Raw genomic sequence first — 23,014 nt, forward strand, 5'->3', positions numbered from 1 at the left:
AGCAATTAGTTATCATTTAAAGCCATTCCGACTTGATAAGAAATTAATACTGGCACGAGTAAGTGATTATTTTGATAGATTAGTGGACGTTGACACTGGACATTTTTATATAGTGTACCTTACCCGACTGCAGGAAGTCGAGAATTGAATTGAATCAAAACCTTCTTCACTTCATAATCTTTATAGATACCTATGATATCTTATACTGACAAATATACTAATGTTATAAACATGTTAAATGACAGATGTTTTTCTAAGCCTTGAATCCACATTAACTTGATAAAATGTCAGAGTGTGTAACGTGCTTATCATAATAGTGCATTATCATGAACACAGAAGTAGGTGAAATTTAACTTGCAAATTTGCTTAGAAATAAATATTGGCACAGGTGAAACTAAACAAAAACCTGTAATAATTCACATATACTATGTAAATAAACACCATATTCAAATTCCGCTTTCTGTTTCCATCTAGTCTTATAGTTCTTATTCGAAAATTCTATTTAAAATCTTCTGTGTTATTATGCCATATAAAAATATTTTTTTTCATATCCCCATAAGCCCGCCAATCCCAAGACTGTAATATTATTTCACCAGTACAAATGTGATTATAGAAAACTTACCAGCTCTAACATTGTTGGAATTTGCAGTCAGTTGCTGGTCGGCAATGCATCCATTTCCGATCACTCGTCGTATTTTGGGCATTGTAACACATTGCGACAATCTAGCAGCCGCTGACGGCAGCATTTTTCTAGATTTTGAAGATTTGTCACGATATATTTTTATTATTTTTTCAAACGACGAACACAATTTTTTCTAAATATATTTACTTGTCTAAAATGTCCCGGTTTGGTAAACTGAAACTTTTTCATGAGTTATTTTTTAAAAGGTCTTTTAAAGTGTCAACTGGTTTGAAGTTGTTTACGTACTGAGCGCACGAATGGCAAGGCAAGGTTGATAGTACGGGAGGTGGGGAGGTCAACCACCAGCCTTAGCATTATTCGTAACCAATGGTTCAGTATACGGTTGCATTGCATTTGTTTTGATTTTAAACCTTAAACAGGTTTTGAATCGTAATTTTCGTATGCGTCATTACATAACACTTTGGACTTGCACACATTGTGATGTAAACGTACGAGATAGCTAGTTTTTTAAATGTTTTATTCTATATTATTGAGGTGAAAAGGTTTCGTTGCGGATAATTTTATTTTTATTATTTAGCAAATTTGCTAATTTGTATCTAAATATCTGTCAAAATTTATGTTCAATGTCATGCATAGCAGAAAAATGCAAAATTATTCGTGAAATAAAATCCCAGCGACACTACAGTGTAGGAATAAAAGTGACAAAACAAAATGTTTCTCGGCTTTAACATGAAGTGATTAGGTACAATTAGCAAACGATTTGCGATACCTATTTTTCCATCGGTCATATCAGAAACATTTTAATTAGCATCATTAGTGGACTCACGACTGACCTTATTGTCCCAGACGTGAGAAACACGTTAATTGTTTGGAGATACAAGCAATCAGACACACCCACAAAACTAGTACATATTCCGTTAGCAAGCGAAAGTGAATTTTCGGAAGTTTAATTTTTGACCACGGAAGTTTAATTTTTGCACGGACACTGTGATTGATTCGATCGTTTAAATTTATGGTGTAGATATTTATATCATGCAATTTCTAGTATAACATGATATCGTCTGGAGGTTGTCCATTTTTATTACATGGTCCCTTTAGGCGACTTGAATAAAATCTGACACCAGTGTTAGCAATAGCACACTCGGAAAGAAAGAAGACTCTATATTAAATTCAAATTCAAATAATTTATTCAGAAATTAGACCTTCACAGGCACTTTTTCTCGTCAATTTTTATATTTATAGTTATTTCTCACAAGCTACAAACTACTGGCATTTCGGAACGACCACTGCTGAGAAGAAATGCCGAAAGAAACTCATTTGAACAGTATTGGGCCCTATTATATATATATATATATATTATATCCACTAGTCGTATAATAACGGCTCACACCGGCTTTGCTCGGATAAAACCATAAACACACACAATATACACAATCCTTATCCTGTAGTTATCATATATCATCATTATCGTCATCCTGCAATCACACTATATATTTAAATATTCCGCATCAAAATCCATTGCGTAGCTTTAAAGATCTAAGCGTACACAGGGACAGAGAGACAGCGGAAAGCGACTTTATTTTATATACTATAATAACTAATTACTAAACCAATTTTGACTGAGGATAGAAAGAGATGGAAGGAACTCCATCGACAAGAACGACGTTCTTAAATGGTGATGGTGATAACTATAATGTTGTGATGTTTCTTCGTGTTACAGATACTTCAGTGCGGAAACGAGACAGGAACTGTTGCGGGTGGAAGCCGCGTGGACTGCCAACATAGTCAACTCTGTCATACGACTAGGGGTGAGTGCTCATCACAAAAACCCATGGAATTTGTAGGTCTCTGTACAACAGGGAAGTACATTACTACGAAATACCTGACAAACAATAATAAAGTTATTTTAACATGGTCACCCTCGTCTATATATAGGTTAAATGTATGGAACTTTTAAAACACAAAACAACAATTTTGTACCCATTCAATAAATACTTTCTGTAAGGCTCACTGTTACTAGAAATGTGCGTGCTGAAAGAGATCATCGAAATCATGCGTCCCTTTCTGACGAGGGTGACCGACCATGTTAAAATAAATTTATATATATTGCATGGAATTTATAGAACGGAGTACCTACTAACACCATGTAAAAATCTCAACAAATAACGGCTAATGAGACTGATTCCGTCGCTAGGGGCGTTAGTGTAGTGAAATTATCTTTGAAAATAATTCAAAGAGATTTTTTTGTTAAAAAATTTATTATTATTTATTATTAAATTGTTGTTAAGTGTAATAAAAAGTTGAATAAAACACCTGAGTGTTACTAACAATGTAATAACAAATCTATTTCATCCAACGCTTAACATAATTATTCTTAAAACATTAACTCATTGAACTTATAGAAAATCGTTACCAGTGCGAAACCGTTGTTATTCATAGAAAAGCAAATTTTAAGCTAAAGTGTGTTTTGTCTCGTTCTGTCAATACCAAATTTTGCAAAATGCGATAGTGACAAAACATACTTTATAAATTTATAAATATAATTATTATAACGCATGTTTCCCGTGGGATTAATGGTTTAACATAAAAATAAATAAATATATTAGGACAAATCACACAGATTGTGCTAGCCCCAAAGTAAGTTCTAGACTTGTGTTATTGGATACTAGCTTAATGATACTATATTTTATAACATATAAATATATAGATAAACATCCAGACCCGGGCCAATCAGAAAAAGATCATTTTCCATCATGACCCGACCGGGGATCGAACCCGGGACCTCTCGGTTCAGAGGCAAGCACTTTACCACTGCGCCACTGAGGTCGTCATCATGGTTTGATATCAATCAATGAATGTCCACGGGCTGTCAAAATATACTCATTAGAGTCGTGCCCCGTTACGACGACGCACCACTGTCTCTGTCCTATTCCGTTGTATACTATAGGTTTCGACACTGATGTGCGTTGATGTATTGAATCTTCATACAATTTCAGCATTATTATTCCTTGTCTATCGACGGACTTCATAATGACGGAGCGCGACTGAGCAATGGGACATGGCTATTACACCTTATGCCAGTGCTGCGCTCTAGCGCTATAAAGCGAAAGCGACAAACGATATTATAATAATAGCGGTTATTACACCACAGTGATATTCCCAATTCACTTTCTGAATGAGCGAGAAATTATATTAGCCGCCGTAAGATCGTCTAATCGACGTTTCACGTGAGGGTACGGCTGTAGACATAGCTGGAACGATTTGTAGCTTAGACTGGAACAAAAACAAGTGTTATCACCCCATTATACCAAGAAGTATACCATTTGTAAACATTACTGGATGGTATTGTTATTCTAATTCAAACATGTTTGGTTTGGGGCCGTAGTGCGGGAGTTATCGCTGAAGATACATATTTACTTAATGTGTTATCTGGCGAAACGTAGACAAAACCGCGGATTAAAGCCTAGTTTTAAACAAGTTAATCAGTGTCCATAATACATCACTTATTAAATCACTCGATCACGATATTAATCATTTTAAAATTTAAAATCTCCCTAATTGTGGTTTGAATAATGTGTATGAATTGTTTGAAGACAAAACAAATATTGACTAACTAGCTATTGCCAACGGCTGCGCCCGCGTATGTTTGACCTAGGGTCTATCAAATTTCTAGGTCCAGTGGTTTGAAAGTGGGACAGACAGACATACTTTCGCATTTATAATATTAGTATGTAAGTGTGGATACGTCAACTCACTGGAATATTTCCGTTATTTCGAGCGCTATGATTGTGACCGTGTGGGGAGTTTCGGGGTCGAGTAGTGTGTGCTCGCCGAAATATGCCCCGTCGCGCAGATGTGCTACCTGTAAAACATATTTTTGACTAGCTTTTGCCCACAACTTCGTGAGTAAAAATCCGTTTCCCGTGGGAATATCAGGAAATCCTTCTTAGTGCTCCTCCACACTGTCCTAGGAACCTAAACACCAAATTTTATTCTTTCCACGCCTAGTAGTTTCGGCGGCTGTACGTTCTGTCAGTCAGTCACTCAGTAACCGAACAGTTTTATACATATATAGATATGAGAGAGATACAGTCTGTCAATAAAGAAACAGATTTTTAACGAACTACGGTTTTTTGCCATTGCAATACTAAATATTATGGTCAATATTGTGTCTATCCGAACACTTTTATCAATTTATTTTATACGGCTACGACAGATGAGTTACTATCCCATAATACAAGTCTCGAACTTACTTTGGAGTTGTGTGATATGTCCATAAATAGTTTTAAAATCTTAACTGCCTGCGCCCCGGGGTTTCATTTCCGTAGAAATTGCGGGATAAAAAGTACCATGTGTGCTATTCCAGGCTATATTCTACCCGTTTACCAAATTTGAGCAAAATCCTTCCAGTAGATTTTGCGGGATTTAGGACAAACATTACACACTCGTTCACGTTCAACCTTTTAAGAAGTATGTAATGGAAATCCTTAGACTAACCTCCCGTCCTTTGGCGTCCATGACCGCAACGGTCCCCGTGAAAATTAGATAAATGGCACCCTCGATAGTGCCGTATTTAACAATTACCTGAAATCACATAAATATCTGCAGTATTTGCAGATATATTACATACGTATATACTCCCGCCCGCGTGAAGTTTTTACTGAAACAGTACTTTTTTCGATGAAAAAGAAGATTTGTTGAGCAAATAAAGCGCGAAGAGTTAACACAAGTCACTTTCGCATTTATAATATTAGTTGGGATTCGTCTTAGTCTTGGCTTTCTTTAAATTATTCACTTAGGTGTAAAATTTATTATGTTTCACGGCACACTATCTAATATCTAATGGTGAAAGCCGTATGGAAATACATGCAGTAGTTTATGAGTTATCGCAAGCGGTAGAGGGTTTTGTTTTATAATATGTAAGAATGTAAGGATAAGGAAGATTTCACAAAAATGTTAATTGCTTAATATTTGTGGTTTGTCTACCTGGCCGGGCATGAACAGTATCGGAGATAAGTTGAATATGATAGAATTGATCAGCGCAGGCGGCATATCTTGAAACAGCGGCACATTAACCACGTGTTTCTTGCAACAGTACATGTTTATGTCCTGCTTTATCTGCTCATTTATCGTGTCCATTATAGCCGCTTCATTGAAGTAGTTCTTCGAGAATTTGTAGTTCAAAAACAAATTTATCTTGTGCTGAAGAAATTTCGGCAATCGTTTCAATGTCATATACGATTCTAATGCCTTCAATCGCCCACTGTACAAATACGGCTCCAACCTCAAATAAACGATCAAACGAATTATCGCTGTGAAAGTATAAGTGAAATACATCAGTCCGATCAAACCAATGCTAGAAGTCAGAAGCAATTTCGGGATTTTATTCTCGAAGTTTCGTTTCGTGTATCCCGCTCCTATGCAGAGGCATGCAACGTTGTATAAATTGATAACGTATTTGGTGAATACGCTTTCTTTGTTGCCAACACTGTTCAGCCATTCGAAGTAATCTCCTTTACGGTCGTGGTGTTGAGCGCAGATTACTGGCACTTGGTAATGAATGTAGGTCACCCAGTGGAAGAACAAAACTGTACGTATTAAAACGCCAGCAGCCTCTGCTGTGATGTAGGACAGGTCGAGTTGCTGAAGTAAGTTTCTCCGTTGTTTCTGAAGGGCGCTAGCCCTCAACAGTTTGAAGAGAAACATTGTCGTGTGGGTAGGGTATGTGCAGTTTTCGTAGAACGTTATGAGCTGTAGCGGCAAGGCGCCGATTAGGTCGAAGATGAAACTGCCGAAAAGGTAGTTGTGGATGATTTTGCGCGGTTCGAGGACGACCTTCTTGGTAGTTTCGTCGTCGTAACCGGTGATGAACTTGCTGATGACGAAGAGGAACGCGAACACGTCGCTGACGAGTATGATAGGGTCGTATGGGTTCGGACCTGTGTGATGCAATTTTTTATGATTAACGTTAAGGAAATATACTATAAATAAATTCGAACATATTAACATGGGTTGGTAACCAATCTAAATTATAACTCGTGTGGGAAACTTATGAATTTATCAGCTTGTGTGAATGTAAATAATTCCCATTGCTACCTTTACGACTGTCATTAGGGATTATTAGGTAAAAAAAGCTACCTGGCTAATATTCAATAGAATATTAGACAGGTAGCTTTTTTTAGCTGATGTACATAGACACACGCAAGCACCGTTGACAGTTTCATGATCAATTCACGTAGTCACTTCTATGATATTAATGGAAAATTTTATTTCTAATACTATGAACATTTGAGCACTTTCTGTGTCAATCTTCTAAACTTCTTTTAGACTTCGCAAAGTCTTCAGCATAAGGTAAACTAGACGGAACAATACATACATTCATAAAACACTTGCAGTGGCATATAAAGAAAGACGGCGAAGTTGAGAGTCATCAAGAAGCAGTCCCAAAAGAACTTGATGGGGCTGTACGGATGCCACACGAACCAGTTGCCGGCCGCTACCTGGCGGCAACGCTCCTTGTTCATGCTCTTGTTTGACCTTATAAAACATATTTTATTTGAGAAACACTTGTAAATTGTTATTTAGGCTCCACACTATCGCCTTTGAACAGATAGATGCCGACGCGAATCCATGAACATCGCGTAGTTAGTATTAGTGCTTTTATTTACCGTAATGAAAAATCAGCAATGAATATTGAATCCGCTAAAGTTTGGCGAACTGTTCGCGGATAGTGTGGAGCGTTAAACACTTAGAATCAACATGCTTTACCATAGAGTGGTGTGCAAATATAGTTACAGTCGCTGCGTACTGAGAAACAGTAGGCAGTAAAACTTAGCCCCAGAGAAAATTAGAGGACTCAAAATTCTTCAATCATTACCTGAGGTAGACCTTGGTACATATATCGTGTGCTTGGGTGCCTAACGACGTAAAAGGTAGTAGTATAGGCGGCAGAGAGCGTGGGCTGTGGAAGATGTTGATCGCGGTCCGAAAGACCTCGCGCACCACAAGGTTTTTTTATACCCAAAGTTAATTCGCAAAAATACGCGTTCATTATCATTTGCTGAGCTAAAAATTCGAGAAACTCCTCTGGGCCTCGTTATACACGTACATTTCCTTCATATGACACACTAATATAAAAGAGAAATTTGAAAAACTCAGAAAATCCTAGCGAAACTTTGCCCACATGTTTCGGTCTCACGCTGCCATTGTAAAATCAACCACAAGTTAGCCTGTGGAACTCTATACGACGGCAATAATTTACAATAATTTTGGGCAATGTTGACTGTACCTGATAAATCTCGTGGAGCCATGATGCCACATCACCGGCATGGTCAACTCACGCAGCTTGCCCAGCACGGACTTGCAGCAGTTCGAGGAGACCGGCGGCAGCTCGAACTGCCGCGCCTCCACCGGCAACATGCACACATGACGACCATATTTTTGGTTCAATGACATTTTGAGACAATATTCTAGGCAGGCTCAACGGCCGAGGAAGACACCGCGAAAACACTCGGAGAGATTCCAAAAGAGCGATTTAGAAAATTATTATTTTTGAAATAACAATCTTTTTTTTTTAAGGTTCATGGCTCCATCGTTCGCCAAAACGATGATTTTGCCAACGTCAAGGTTGAGATTGACACGGAATGTAATATGTTATAATATCAACACACGGCTCACTGTGTAACCTAAAATATAATAGTATATAAATATATTATATATACATACGGATATAGGGGAGAGTAAATAAAAATTATAGGTAGATATTTGATATGTGACTGCTATATAGGAGATTTGAGTAAAAGCTAGACAAATGTCATGAAAAATAAGTCATTTGCAGCGTGCATCGAAAAAAAACCCGATATAGGTAACTTATTGCTGCAGTTTTATTACAATTTATGTGGAAGTGAACGAATAAATAAAGTTACTTGCGCGCTTAAATAAATTTCCACAACGAAAACAACTCCAAAATAATTAGACATGTCATTTTCTAAAATTAAAATTGTCCTGGCTTGCAGAAGAAGACCTTCACGGTAGTGCACCTGGGGCGCGCGGCGGGGCTCACGCTGGACTGGACGGCCGGGTTCAGCCTCAGCGAGGGCACGCCCGCGCAGCCGCCGGTCTGGAGCTACAGGTAACTGTACACTGCCTTGTATCCAACCAAACAGCTACAATCTATCTAGGTGCGCAACGGGGTTTCGCACCGGAATTTACTTAGTAAATTTATAGGAAATTAATAAATATTAAATCACGTCGAAAAGCGTTTAATCGATTTACACTACTTTTCAAATCGACGTGATTGACAAACAAATATTCTCGCATACAAACTTTTCCATTTATATTATTAGTGGGTTTGATAATTGTTAAACTAGTCATTCTCCAATTTCTACGCGTAATTTGCGTTTTTCTGCACACGTTAAATCTAACGTCCAAATTGACTGTTGCCACCCACCCTTAGGTTTTTGAGTGGTTTTCGTACTTTCAAAGACAAAGGCAAGGATTATTTATTTGCAAAAACATGAGTTTACATTTTTTTACAATGTGGTGTTGAAAGAAAAGCTTAATCCTACACGTTTCACCGTCCACGGGTATGCAAATTTAAATGCAGAGCATGCTGTCATCCCACAAAACAAAATCGAATAAATAAAAGTAACTAAATTAACTACATTTTAATCTAAATCTATCATTAAATAAATCGTTCAATTTATAATAACATTTATCAATCAGTAAGGACCTGAGGTGCTTTTTAAATAACTACATCGACCGGTCTCCATAATTCTGATACGATAAATTAATAAATGTGTTTAATTTTATCATAGATTTTCACAATTAAGAGGGTCCAGTGACGACGGGAAATCGAAATTGAAGCTGCATTTTCAAGATGCGGAAACCAAGGTCATAGAAACTAAGGTAAGCTTCATTACTTGTTAATTTTACAATGCAGAACTTATATCATACGACGGGGTAAGCAATAACATGCAGAACTTATATCATACGACGGGGTAAGAAATAAAATACATACATTTTCTTTCTTTTCTAATGTGTTAATTGCTAAAACTGGTGCAATCATATGTTAATGTCATTATCAGGCAAAAGCCTGATAATTACATTAACTGTATCATTACATAATTTAATGACACTAATTACTTAATTTTAATAATTAAGCACGTCGAAATCATATGTAATTTACTTTAAAATGACGCATGATTTTTTGACTCCGAGAGGACACCACTATCGCAAAAGTTCTATCTATAAATTCAATAAACTTATAAATTTTAATTTTTCTTGTTCTAAAATAGTCAATTAATTAATCTGACTTTTAAAAAATATATTTTAGGAGTTGGAGTGTCAGATTCTCCAAAGCCTGCTGTTCTGTATGCACGCCTTCCTCACCGCGAAGGTAGCTTCCGTCGACCCGGCCTTCCTCGCCTCTATTCATCAGAACAACTAAATACATACACGTACTTACCAATATGTTGTAATATTCGTACGATACGCTGGTCGTGCGGCTGTGAAAGTATCGAGTATAGGTTTCACTGGTTATGTAATTGAATTGTAAATGTGTAATTTTATATTACGTTACAGAATCATGCGGAAAAATATCTCTCCCATAGTTTCCTCTGACTATATTTTGTCTATCGTCGTATGCACGATTTTGAGGTATAATGGCAATGATTTTCAATTTTAACGACTATATGATTAATCGCTCTCGCATGGTTCTGTAACGAAATATTATTAGATACGTTGTTTATTAGGCAATGTGGCTTTAAAAACAACTGATAATCTATAAAAAAAATTGCAGTAAAGAATCTCAATGGCCTATGAATGAAGAATACAGCGAATGTTGAAGACTTTAGATTTTAGTGTTTCACTGTTACTTCTCTACAGATCTATTTTTTAATCTTATCCCGTTGTTATAAAGCTCATAGTTCTATTGCTGACGTGATGGAAATGTTTAATTAATTTTAAAATAAGTAATTATAACGCGATACTTCAGAACGAAATATTTTAGGCATTGAATATAAACAGCTTTATTTAATTGTGCAATAAAATAAAAATGTACTTTGTGTTACTTATAGGTCTTCCTAACACAGAAGTCACTTATTACATCGGTAAAAGATATAATTTAATTTATACGAAGTAAACTTATCGACGTCAGTCGTAGTATATGATGACTCTAACGCACCGCTCATAACGTCTTCCTTACTATACTTCTATTTGTAATATTAGACTTTCTTGGATTTACTATTCTGAATCTTAACTTCGTATTTCGATCGGTAAATTGCAAATTGCGCTGTTCACTAAGGTTGATTAGAAAATCAGATTAGAGGGATAAAAACCGGGAATTAGTTTAGTATTTTATTTTTTTTTGAAAATATTTAATTACTATTATTGCGTTTCGCTTGAATAGTTTAAAAACGAAACGCATTGGGGAAGTAAAATTAGGGAATCAGAAAATTATCGAAGCCTTAGTGGATTGAGAGTGGATTTAATCACTGTGAACAAATGAACGACAAATAACTAACTTTAACTAGTAATTTTTCAAGTAGACTTATGTCCTTTCGGCAGCCAAGTTGCATGTTTGTCCTTGCAAATTAAATAAATTAAATGAATAATGTTAAGCATATTTTACAGTCGCTAATGTCCTATAATCCGAAAATAAAACCATAAAAGGTTTATATTGAAACAACCTTATTGCTTTGACGTGCGAACAAATTGCCTTAAATCACTTTATTTATACTGAATCAATTTAGAGGCTTATCTCGTAAGTTTTATATTTTATTAATCATAGTAGATATGTAGCAGATTGTCGCTTTAAGAACCTACAATTCAAAACTGTTTCTTTTATTGTATGTGAAATAAATATTCATACGTTCTCAATATTATATTTTTTTACAAATAGTGCAATATTGTGTTCATATTAATATTTTTTTAAATGTTATAAATCGTTGCAAGGTTAATATATATTTTTTTCAAACATACCGCCTGCCCGTGTCATCAATCAATTATGTTGATGAATATCGGATGAAAATGATATCTGGATTCGATTCCAGAATACATCACTGAACTTACCAAAGATTTTGACATGTAATACTCAAATCGAACGCCTGTATAATCTCATTGTTACTAAATCGAAGTGCTTGTGTGGAGTGAAACTGAAACTTACCACTTACAACTATTCTATACGCATTTCTTTTTATGTCTGGCCTTATTTTGACGACCTCGGTGGCGCAGTGGTAAGATTCTTGCCACTGAACCGAGAGGTCCCGGGTTCGATCCCCGGTCGGGTCATGATGGAAAATGATCTTTTTCTGATTGGCCCGGGTCTTGGATGTTTATCTATATATGTATTTATTATAAAATATAGTATCGTTGAGTTCCCATAACACAAGTCTCGAACTTACTTTGGGGCTAGCTCAATCTGTGTGATTTGTCCTAATATATTTATTTATTTATTATTAACTAAAAATAAAACACGAAAAACAAAAATATATTCATAAGTGTAAACACATTTTTTGTCTGACATTATTATCAAAATGAAAAACAGGAATTTTTATTCATAAATGTTATATTTAAAAAAAAAAACAAAAGGAAAAGAGTTTCGTTTGGAAAATGTTTCATATCAAACTGAAACGAAGTATAAAAAAAATAGTAGCGTATATGTTATATGCAACTTTGCGCTTGCGTCATATCATTATATTTAAGTGGAATATATGAATATATTATATCGATATATTATTGTGTTGAAATGTGGATTGTGTTTGTTGACACGAGTTTCATATTTTATCTTGGATCTGCCCGATGCAAAATGGCAAAAAATATATACCGAAATTAATTCAAAGTTAAACTTAATGGACGGAGTACTGATAATGTTTATTATAGCATGTGGCTTATGAAAATATTATTTTTAAAACCAAGAAAATGATTTCTATCGTTGTCATGACACCCGCAAGCGTGTCTCATTATCAATTTTATTTTTATATTTGATTGATATTCAAAGTAGTATTTTTTTTGTTTGCTAGCTTTTTGAAAAGCCATTTCATAAACCGTCGACATATTTTATACATAATAACAACATTAACTTATTACAATTGGATTTTCCGCTAGATTGCCTTAATATATTTTTGTCTATAGTCGTTGTATTATGAAAAAATCAACTTGTTTTATTTTTAGACTATATTAGATCTGATCAGAATATACTCTTCAGACTGTAATTAAACAAAATGATTATTCTTGTGTACGACTAATTTCAAATTGTCTATGAAATACTAACAAATTTATGAATATCTCGAATGGTATTTCATTTTATAATCAAAGTTATAATTATTTTATTTAGGTACTCGAATCACAAAAGAAACATCGAATTGGTTAAGAAACAATTATGAAATAGAACATTAAAATATAATTTAAAACTAATTTGAAGTTTTGTGTACACAAAAGATAATCCTAATATTTAATATTATAAAAAATATATTTATTTGACTGTTTAGAAGTGATGTAATATTGTTAAAATTAGCTGTTTCGGCTGTTAATTTTTATTGGTATTTGTAGATTGAATAGTTGCCTTGTGCGTCAATTTGTAATGTACTTGTAATACTTTAAATTATTAATTATACATAATATTCTAATTCGTGTGGCGCTTTGTTGCTTTATTCATGTTGTATATTTTAATATTTAAGTACAATAATGATGTAAAATATTATAAAAACTGATCCAGAAAATAACGGTTAATAGATAAATATTATTATATTATAGGATAAATAAAATACTGAGAATATGGCTTTGAAATCCAGGAAAAAAGCAACAGGGCTTCACACGTAGGTATTGTTTCTTTACTACGTAGTATTGAAATAAAATATTTAACGGTAAGAATAAACTTGTTTGAATTAGATCTTTGAAATATTTTGCTGCTAGATATTATTTCAATGGTATTATAACTGTTTTGCTATTCTCATAGTTAACTAAATTGTGGTTGTGTTTTTAATTTCAAAAACAAATTATTGAATATAATATTATTTAATAGCCAGTGCGTGTCAGAGGATTCGAAATAAAGTATATTTAACAAATTTTCTATGTTCAGATATTTAACGTGACTAGGTTTGCCTATGAATATGAACATTTGTTTAAATATTGTATTATTCGATATAACTAACACGGAGAAAAATTAAAATTAATCACAATCAAGAAAGTTGCAAAACGCATTTTAATTTAACAAGAAGATTTTTTGGGATTGTGCTTCGGTTCTGTGTTTGAATTCGTGTGTTCTAGTGCATGGATACGTAGTACCACATTTTACTTAAATAGTATAAAGTATATAGCATATGGTGTGATTTTTGTCGTGTTGTTGGATTGTTGACAGTGTATTATAATCATCATTTCATTTTATTCTATTATCAATCGAATTAAAAAAAAACAACAACCATTGAAAATCGGAATATTATCACATATGTTTCAACTTTTGTTTGTCTAGATTTGCATCGACTCCATGGGAGATAAATTACTGCAACGAATTATTAATATAATATAAAAAATTAATGTGAACTCACACCAATTAAATTTAACAAAGTGAAATTTTCTCGCTCTAATTGTCGCACAATCCCGTCCTTTGCTACCAATTTACAAATATTTGTAAATTTATTCGCTTATAGAGCTTGCGTATTCTCTCCCACTATATAAATTACATGTTGCATTAGAAATTGTTTCCAACGTGTGAAGTCGGGAGATAATCTTGGTTGTAATTTATTCAAAATACGGGTAAATATATTGAGTAATTTATATATATATATAAATTACGGTGTAGTGATAAGTCGCTAAAATATGTTTTCATTATTCATATGCGAAGACATATTAAGAATCAAATTATGCCATTAAATGAATACTGGTTAGACTAGGTGACTATTTGTCGGTCTCCTTCAATTATTTTTATTTCAAATTTGCAGTAACATTTACATAAATAGACAAAAAATTACGAAGCAAATACTTAAATAATAAAATATAGTTTAGTGACTTTATCGCAGAAGTGTAGCTTTAGCATTTGATTAAAAAATATCCAGAATAGTAATAAATCCCCAAACGTCCTTTTCATACTTTGGAAATAATGAAATTGTTCAAACATTTAGTCAATTTAGAAATACTCAAGACTGATATGGATGTTGTGTACGAATCTGCAAATATATCCTGGCTTAATCTGTCTCTCTTTGAAAAAGGGAGTGCCTTGAAAACTGGCAATAATGAGATTGACAACATGAGCCTAGGCACTCTCTTTAAATCCCTTTCTGATAAAGATTTCTCTCTGAACAAAATGCTATTTCAATAGCTTAGTTTAGCCTTTCTTTTTTTGTAAAATTTTATACTTTAAAAAATTAGAAAATTATGGTATTTTAAAGAATTACAAAGACCAACTGTTGTGTAACCTGTCCATTGTGGAATGTATTTGGGTGTAGATAAACAATAATTACCTAAAAAAAAGGCTAAAATAAGCTATGAGGTATGTGTCGAATCGACGCAACGAACATGTAACCACGTCTTGTACTAGTTATCGGTTAACCTAGTTATTTATACCTATTGTTGATTAATGTAACTAAATTGTATCCATTAGTGAAATATAACATGCAATAATTATGAAATTATTTTTATTCCTTCCTTTCTCTGTTTACATTAATTTGTCTTTATTTTATTATTATAACACAAAAATATTTCACACAAAAATTATAATTTTCTATTTGGAACATTCTGTTAATGTGTTCTGAAACTATATATGGTGAACAATAAATTAATGTGTTCGACGTGCAGAGGGAAGAAATTTATTTATGGAATCTTCGGTGTGATGTGAACACCGAATATTCCATAAATATCTAAACAGCCATTATGGATGTTTAATAGAATATAATACCATGGATTTAGTAAGTACGGAGTACTTACTAATTCCATGGATAAAACCAAAATTGAACTGTCAAAATATTCTGGTTAATTTAAATATAATATTCTGTGGTTATTTTAAATAAAACTAAGTTAATTACTGTAATATTTAATGCAAGCAAACAGAAAGACTACAAAGGAGACTATTGAAAAGCGGTTTCTCACCTTTTTCATACAAAACTATGTTTAAATGATGTTTGCCAATTAATAATACATTAAATTTTTGAATAATGCTTCATTAATGTGTTCATTTTTACGACATAAATTTTTATAATAAAATAATCAAATGATTATGATTTAAGATTGCGTTTGATCAATTTAAATATTTTTGAAGAACAGAAGTGAATAAAATCAACTGTCTTTGTCTAGCCTGATAAAGTACACCAAATTCCAGAAACATAAAAACTAAACACATTAACGTGAAGCTTCAGCATGTACAATCGGATATAAAAATAGACTTTTTTTGTGATTTGTCATATTATTATTATTAGATTACAAAACCGAACAAATATCTATTTTAATATGTGTTTGCACTAAAATATAAATAAAAAACTATTTGTAAAAAATTTCATTGTAATAGTATACATTTTTGACAATGAATATTTAAGTATAATGAAAAATATACAGCTCAAGTAAATCGCATAGGAGTACAAAAAGCAGAGAAAGCACCGTCCTACAACACGTAAGTAACACCGATGTCACAGTTGCCTCCCGGCGTACAAACAGGATCTATGGTTTTACGAGTACAGTACAGATTTTGTGCGTATCTATTACGTGGCTACATTTACAGACAGACAGCTAGCGTTATATACGGGATATTACGTTATTCTTCTAGTTCACATATAATTTATCTGTGAAATTTGAAACAATTTATGAATTATGGTAATTATGAACTGAAACTGACTCAATTTCTTAACGCAACGTATAATTAAATGATACCGAAATTGGACACTACTTTCATAACAATTAATATGATACTTTCATAACTTAATTTCCAATGAACCTTCGATTACAATTTTCTTGTTTACTTAATTCTATTATCATTATTTCTATGTGAATGAATGAATGAATGATTTCATTCATTGAAATCATTCATTCTAACATTCATGTGAAATAAAATATTGTATCCCGTATACGAACACCTAACTTTTACTTACTGACGATTTGCTAAACTACATTACAGCCAGTGCTGTCGAGCCTAAATGTTGAAAAAATACAAACTTGAACATGGTGCATTTTTTGACATTTATTGTCAAGTATATTGTCTGGTCACTTATTGTCGTCCATATTATAAATTTTGAAATACGATATGTTATAATTGAATTTTCAATAATTTATATTTTAACTTCAATGACAGTAAAATTGACTATAAATTTTAAATATGATTAATTATTTGATATTCGTTTGATATATTCTTGTAAAATTCTAACATATTTTTCACCACTTTTATAGTTAGGCAGACTAAGTATTTTACCTGATTAGTGACAAGCAAATAAATATATCACTAAGAATAAATAACTACAACGATCAACATTTAACGTCCAGAATGACTTCAGCGCTAACAGTGACCTCTACAGAAGTGTTACACTAAACACACAGTACACAACCTTTATGTAGCCTGTTATATGTTTGGAATATTAGCAGACTGTGAAGGAATAAATGTTCACTGCATTGATTTAATTTTTTCTTTTCATTCATTATAAACGTGATCATATTACCTAACGATGCACATTGCACATTAATTCCTTTTTATCTGTCTTTATATACAGTATGCAAATATCTTTGTTTACAAAAAAATATCTTAAATATCATTTTCAGGGGACATGAAAGCAACAGGATAGGTACGAATTTACTATCAAGCTTCACTTATTACAAAGTATAAAGTTTAGAATGATATTTCATCTTTCATTAATATCAAAATATTTTTATTGTCGCTAATTACAATAATTGCTAGTATAATTTACAATTACCTATTATAATCTGTCCTATTCTATGAGCAAGAGTCGACGGAGACTCGCAGAAGTCTTGAACACGAATATTTTCTACTTTATTAGAGTTTTCAAACAGCAATAATATCTACAAATTTTAATACGGTATACGATATAATTATACACTTTTACACATATGTTTCGTTACTGTTGTTACGTCAATGTAACACCTACAATGTAACGTTTAGCTGAACATGTATTTCTACACGTTCTATATAAAGCCAAATACCAATGCATTTCTTTATATATAATCTTTAGGTATCGTCGTAAATTATATCTGAATCTATTTTGTCACTACTCAAGCACTCTACGATAGAAAATAAAGTTGATGGGGTATAAATTAATCTAACACAGGACGATAGCGCTTAATAAGAAAAGTACTCACACGTCGCCCGAGTCCAGTTGAAGTGAAACTTCATAATCAAATAATACGGAAATTTTAATATTTCATAATAAAGCATAATTTTTGAATCGAGTGAATACTTATAAATTTTGTAATTTATATGAGTAAAATATAGTTAAGGTTTGTTTTTAAACATGATATCGGAAAACTATGTGGCTGACGTCACATCATAAACAACAATAAATTCAAAGATAATTTGTAAAATTTTAGTTTCAAAACAAAAATAAATCGTTATTTCATTACCCGTCGACGCGACCAAACACAGGGTCGTGCGTAAGCACAGGACAATAATAACCAATATCAAAAATAATTTTGAAAATATGATTCGTAAAATCTAATTCCAGATGTTTTCCCCCTTCATTATTGTTTAAAAAAAAAAGCACATGTTACATGTATTCGTATAACAAAAACATTTCAATTTGAAAAATCATTTTTATCTAATGTTATTAGGTAAGTTATTTCAAAATTCTTATCACAAAGAGTGTTGTTTATGATGTCAGTCTTCTAGTTCTGTGGGGTCGATGTTTGAAAAGTAACCCTATATACTTATATAATGTTACCTATAGGTATTATATTGTGATAAATGTATAAAAATCGTTTCTGGACTCGATAGCTTTCATACAACATAAAATAATCACCCAGTCAAGCTTCCTTTATTCTTTTACATTTCCTCTTTAATCAGCCTTTGGACTTCCTAACTATCCTTATATTATATCGTGTACTGATATATGGACTAGCCAAATTTTGGGTTTAATTAAAAAAATATATAAAAAGATAGCTTGGGAAATAGGGATATAATTTAAAATACAAAGTCAATAATAGAAATATGCCAAAAATATCACCGAAGGACTAGACATTAGGACTAAATATAACCTATATTTAATCTATAACCTACAAATATTTGATTGTATATCTACTTAAATATTGTAACACAATTTTTTTTTTTTTCAGAGATATTTTCTCGAATGTAATATAAATAGTTACCATTCTTTATGAATATATTATTTACTACACACATTTCAGGGGTCTTTTAAAGAAATTTAAGCCGTTTCTTTTTTTTTTTAGCGATTTTTTTAACTTACCATCTTAGCAATATTGTGTCAAAAATAATTTATAAAAGTTATCCGAAATGGATTAAACCATTAAATTTAATATTGTCAACTGTCCTTGTAACAATTGAAATTTACTTTTTTCATAATAAGTGTAATTATTAGCAAAATAACAATTATTCAGTATGATTAAACGAAGTGTATCAAGTTTGAAAAAATCAGTTCCTTATACCTAAATGCTACAGACATGAAATACCTAGGTACTCTGATAAGGACAGTATTGCTAAGACGTAGTGATTACTGCTAATATAATTATCCTTTACATAATATAGAACATCTAACCCTTCACACCATAAAATTTCAATCATTACAAAACAAAACAGACATACATTTTAATATAAGATACTTATATAATTATATATTTCTACTAATACTAATAGAAAGCTCGAGATAAGAAGGGGACTCACAAGAAGTCGACAACCATATTTTCTTGTTCTAACCTAAACGCGACATTGATTTGTTAATGATTTCCTTATGTTGTCTTTGAGCACATTTGATACTTATATATTCAAAAAGAAAAAAAGACATCTTTTAAAATATAGGTTAATTTTTTGTGATATTTTATATCATATAATAATTGTTTTAAATAAATATAATTCTTTTAAATACATAGTCTATTCACGATTAAATTTACTGTGAATAATGATTGTCGATGATCGTAGTACATTAAAACTCTAAATTGAATTTATATAATAGCTACCCCTAACAACCCTCTAGATAAGATACCTATTAATTACCTACCTTACATTCTATTAAAGCTATTTTACTAATTTCACAATTAGTATAAGTTGGAATCCGCTATCTAGGTACCTAATTACAGAAAACAGAATTTGTAAATCAAAAAGATACATCATTAAAATTGTATAGTTGAGTAATCTTTAACAAAGCTTACTCTCTATATATGTATAAATATTGTCAAAAATTAATTAATTATTGTCATGTGTCACGTGATTTTTAACCGTTATGTATACTTATATTTCCGTTCGTGACAACTAACATTGAAAATTACAATCTATTTTTTTTTTCATAACAATTATTGTCACTTGCGACGTGTATAACATTATTCATTTTATACAATTTTACATGTAGAATATTGTCATATAAGTTAAAAATTTTTTGTCTTTCGGGAAGAAATCTTGGCCCGTAATCTTAAAATTCCGAAATCGTCATTATTTTTCAACCGGCATCACGATGTCAAACAAAAGTAGGATCTGTGTCAATCATCGTAGGGTCATATTACTTTGGCGTAAAACGCTGAATCTGAATCCCGTGAATACGATATCGAAACCTCTTAGACAACAGGCTCTTAAATCTAAAAAAATCGAGTTTACAGGCGTCCTGCTCAAATAAATATTACTCTATAAAAGCACTTTCGCCTATACTACTAACACCAAACATCAAACAAACATACACTTAGAACTAATGACACTAAACGTCCAACAACACAGAATAGAAATTAAATCAAGGATTGATATAAAAATTCCCTAAAAGTTAGACTAAAGCTTGGGAACCCTACTCTCTTATATTAAGCTGCTTATATTACACATTTAACAGTTATATCTCGAGTATTCGAGAAAAGTATATTAATTATGAAATAAACGTCAAAGATTGAAAGCCAACCTTTGTGGTCACCACTCATTATAAAGGCACCGCAACACCTAAAAACTCTTAGAAATCTTGGTTTACCACCAGCCAGCGCAAGCTCTCCTCTAACTTCTTAAATCGGTGAGATTATATTGAGGTATGACCTTTAAACGGCGTAGTCGCTTCACAAAACGTGTTTCGTATATCACAGTTTTACAATTCTCACACGAAAATCGTGTGATACCTATGTAAAAATATTTAGCCATCGTCATTTGTATTATTGTCGATATATTTATTGTCTCAATCGAGAATATTGTCAGAAATTTTAATAATTTTGTATATTTTATTTAGCATACAGCAATCTGTCGCGGAGGTTATCTGGAATTTACAACTAAAAAAAACTATTATAATATCTTGGCAATTGTAGAAAATCAATTGGAATCCAAGCAATATGTTCAGTCATATCGAAATTGTAATTGATAAATTCGTAAAATTTGTCAATTACTATTTCGATACTAAAACCAGAGAACTCAACGCGACAGCTCCTATATATCATTGCCGTATCCTTGCCTCCGCCTCTTCTCCCAGAGGATGGGGTATCCTCAGATGTCTTCAGACTTCGCATCATCATCATTGAACAGATCGATCTGCTTCTGAATCCAGGATATGTACTTGGGCACGTAAGCGTAGACCCCTGGTAGCCGAGGGTGGGCACACTTGATGCCCCAAGAGACGATGCCGCCGACGTACCATCGGGTTTGGTCTTCAGGATCTTTGCAGAGGAGAGGACCACCCGAATCGCCCTGGAAATTCAAATGAAGCAAATTTAAAAGTCGGATATAAGAAACTGATAATGGGGTTTCTTATCGTGTGGGCGTTAGATCAAGTCAAGACTTTTTTTTTTTTTTGATATCTGTATAGTAAATTATTTTACTCTCATAAGTTTTTTCTTTAGGACAAAATATTTATTTATTTATAACAAGTCAAACTGTGTTCATAAAATTAATTTTACTTATACAATACATCCACAACAAGCTTCGTTAAAAAGGTATATAAACATGAGTAAATAAAATCAATAAACAAATGATAACTCACTCACAGATGATATTTTTAAACTTAAATTGTTTATAATGTTCGAAAACACGAATTCTAAAATATATATTTTATTGTTCTAATCAATTATTCTGTTTTTAGAAGTTAGATTAAATAGTACCTAATAATGTTTTTGTCAAAATCATAGTCACGTATGCTGTAATCGTACTGAATATTTAAAAATAAAGGATTAACATACACTCTAATATCGTTCGCAACAAATTAAAGGCTGCAAAACCCACTGTTCAAATATGTGTGTACCGTCTGGATCCAATAAGATCCACTAATAACCCGACAATACACAACTCGTCCCATCTCCTGCTATCCAATAAACTCGAGGAGAAACCAATCGAACAGATTTTTCCTTTCGAGATCCCGTTTTATGTAGTCAAAATTTTGTTTCATTAGATACCTACCTATTTTTCGTACAACGAAATTTACTTCTATATACTTTCTTTTGTTTTTATCTATTGTTCGTTCACAAAGATTACCTACCTATGTACTTTATGTAGGTACCTATTATTGTACCAAGAATTTAATAAACTGAATAAAAGCAGATTCATTCTTCAATAACATCAAATCATGTTCATTGATTTAGTATTCATGTTTTAGGTACATGTTTATTTGTTTGTTTGATATAACTTTATTATAAAAGAAACCACATAAACACAAGGAATACAAACAGGGATAGCACGGTGGACTTGTTCCAGTTGATCGACGATATGATTTAAACTTTTTGGTCATATTGGCACATAACGATTTCTTTTTTCAGATAATGAATGCAAACAGGACGCTGTGTAAACGTTATTCGAGCATCTATATTGTGCCGAAATTACCATAAAACGTAACTCGCGAAGCTCTGAAAAATGGGATCGCTTAGCTCGTCTCGAGCAGTGTTGACTTTACCACCCAACTCATAATCGTTTATTTGACTGAGTTCCGAAGAAAACAGATAAACATCCCCTCTCTCAACAAATCGTTTAAGAACTTCGCTTTGCTGCAAATTTAATTAGGCGGGAACAAATTATCTTATCTTGTAAGTATCCAACCTCTTAATTTCTCCTCCACTTAGGTTTTCTTCGAGACCAAATTTCTTGCAAATCTACTTACATGATCGATGCGGTAAAAGAAATTGAGATTAATTAACAAGGTTGTTTTTTTTTTGTATAACTTCTTCGATTTTCGTAGGTATAGTTCAACTAAATTTCCAATTGACGATAGATCATTCTGTAGGCGTCTCAAATAATTCTGGGAGTTTGATCCGCTTTTATAAGGAGAG

General features: G+C 32.6%; 3 protein-coding genes across 4 annotated transcripts in view; 1 reads left to right on the forward strand and 2 right to left on the reverse strand.

Moving 5' to 3' along the window:
* Syn2 (Syntrophin-like 2) overlaps positions 1-21,426 on the forward strand; it is a 31,808-nt gene extending 10,382 nt beyond the window's left edge. Inside the window, exons 11-14 of one of the 2 annotated variants that reach the window (XM_053752965.2) lie at positions 2,364-2,451; positions 8,659-8,774; positions 9,460-9,550; positions 21,307-21,426. In XM_053752965.2, the coding sequence (XP_053608940.1) occupies positions 2,364-2,451; positions 8,659-8,774; positions 9,460-9,550; positions 21,307-21,327 (316 nt within the window). In that variant the 3' untranslated portion in view covers positions 21,328-21,426. Of the gene's footprint in view, positions 1-2,363; positions 2,452-8,658; positions 8,775-9,459; positions 9,551-9,977; positions 15,268-21,306 lie in introns of those variants that run through there. The other variant, XM_053752959.2, reaches the window with a different exon arrangement.
* LOC128674451 (potassium/sodium hyperpolarization-activated cyclic nucleotide-gated channel 4-like) lies at positions 2,816-8,700 on the reverse strand. The gene is made up of 6 exons (XM_053752972.2): positions 7,932-8,700; positions 7,020-7,180; positions 5,630-6,582; positions 5,141-5,227; positions 4,399-4,505; positions 2,816-3,916 (listed from the first exon to the last, which is right to left on the reverse strand). The coding sequence occupies exons 1-6, from the start codon at positions 8,096-8,098 to the stop codon at positions 3,808-3,810; spliced, it is 1,584 nt and encodes a 527-aa protein (XP_053608947.1). The 5' UTR covers positions 8,099-8,700; the 3' UTR covers positions 2,816-3,807.
* The window catches only part of Corin (corin), an 89,980-nt gene continuing 82,863 nt past the window's right edge, over positions 15,898-23,014 (reverse strand). Inside the window, exon 17 of the mRNA XM_053752947.2 lies at positions 15,898-21,446. Coding sequence (XP_053608922.1) covers positions 21,246-21,446 — 201 coding nt within the window. The 3' untranslated portion in view covers positions 15,898-21,245. The remainder of the gene's footprint in view (positions 21,447-23,014) is intronic.

Source organism: Plodia interpunctella, chromosome 2, assembly GCF_027563975.2.
Source record: "Plodia interpunctella isolate USDA-ARS_2022_Savannah chromosome 2, ilPloInte3.2, whole genome shotgun sequence".
NCBI classification, from domain to species: domain Eukaryota; kingdom Metazoa; phylum Arthropoda; class Insecta; order Lepidoptera; family Pyralidae; genus Plodia; species Plodia interpunctella.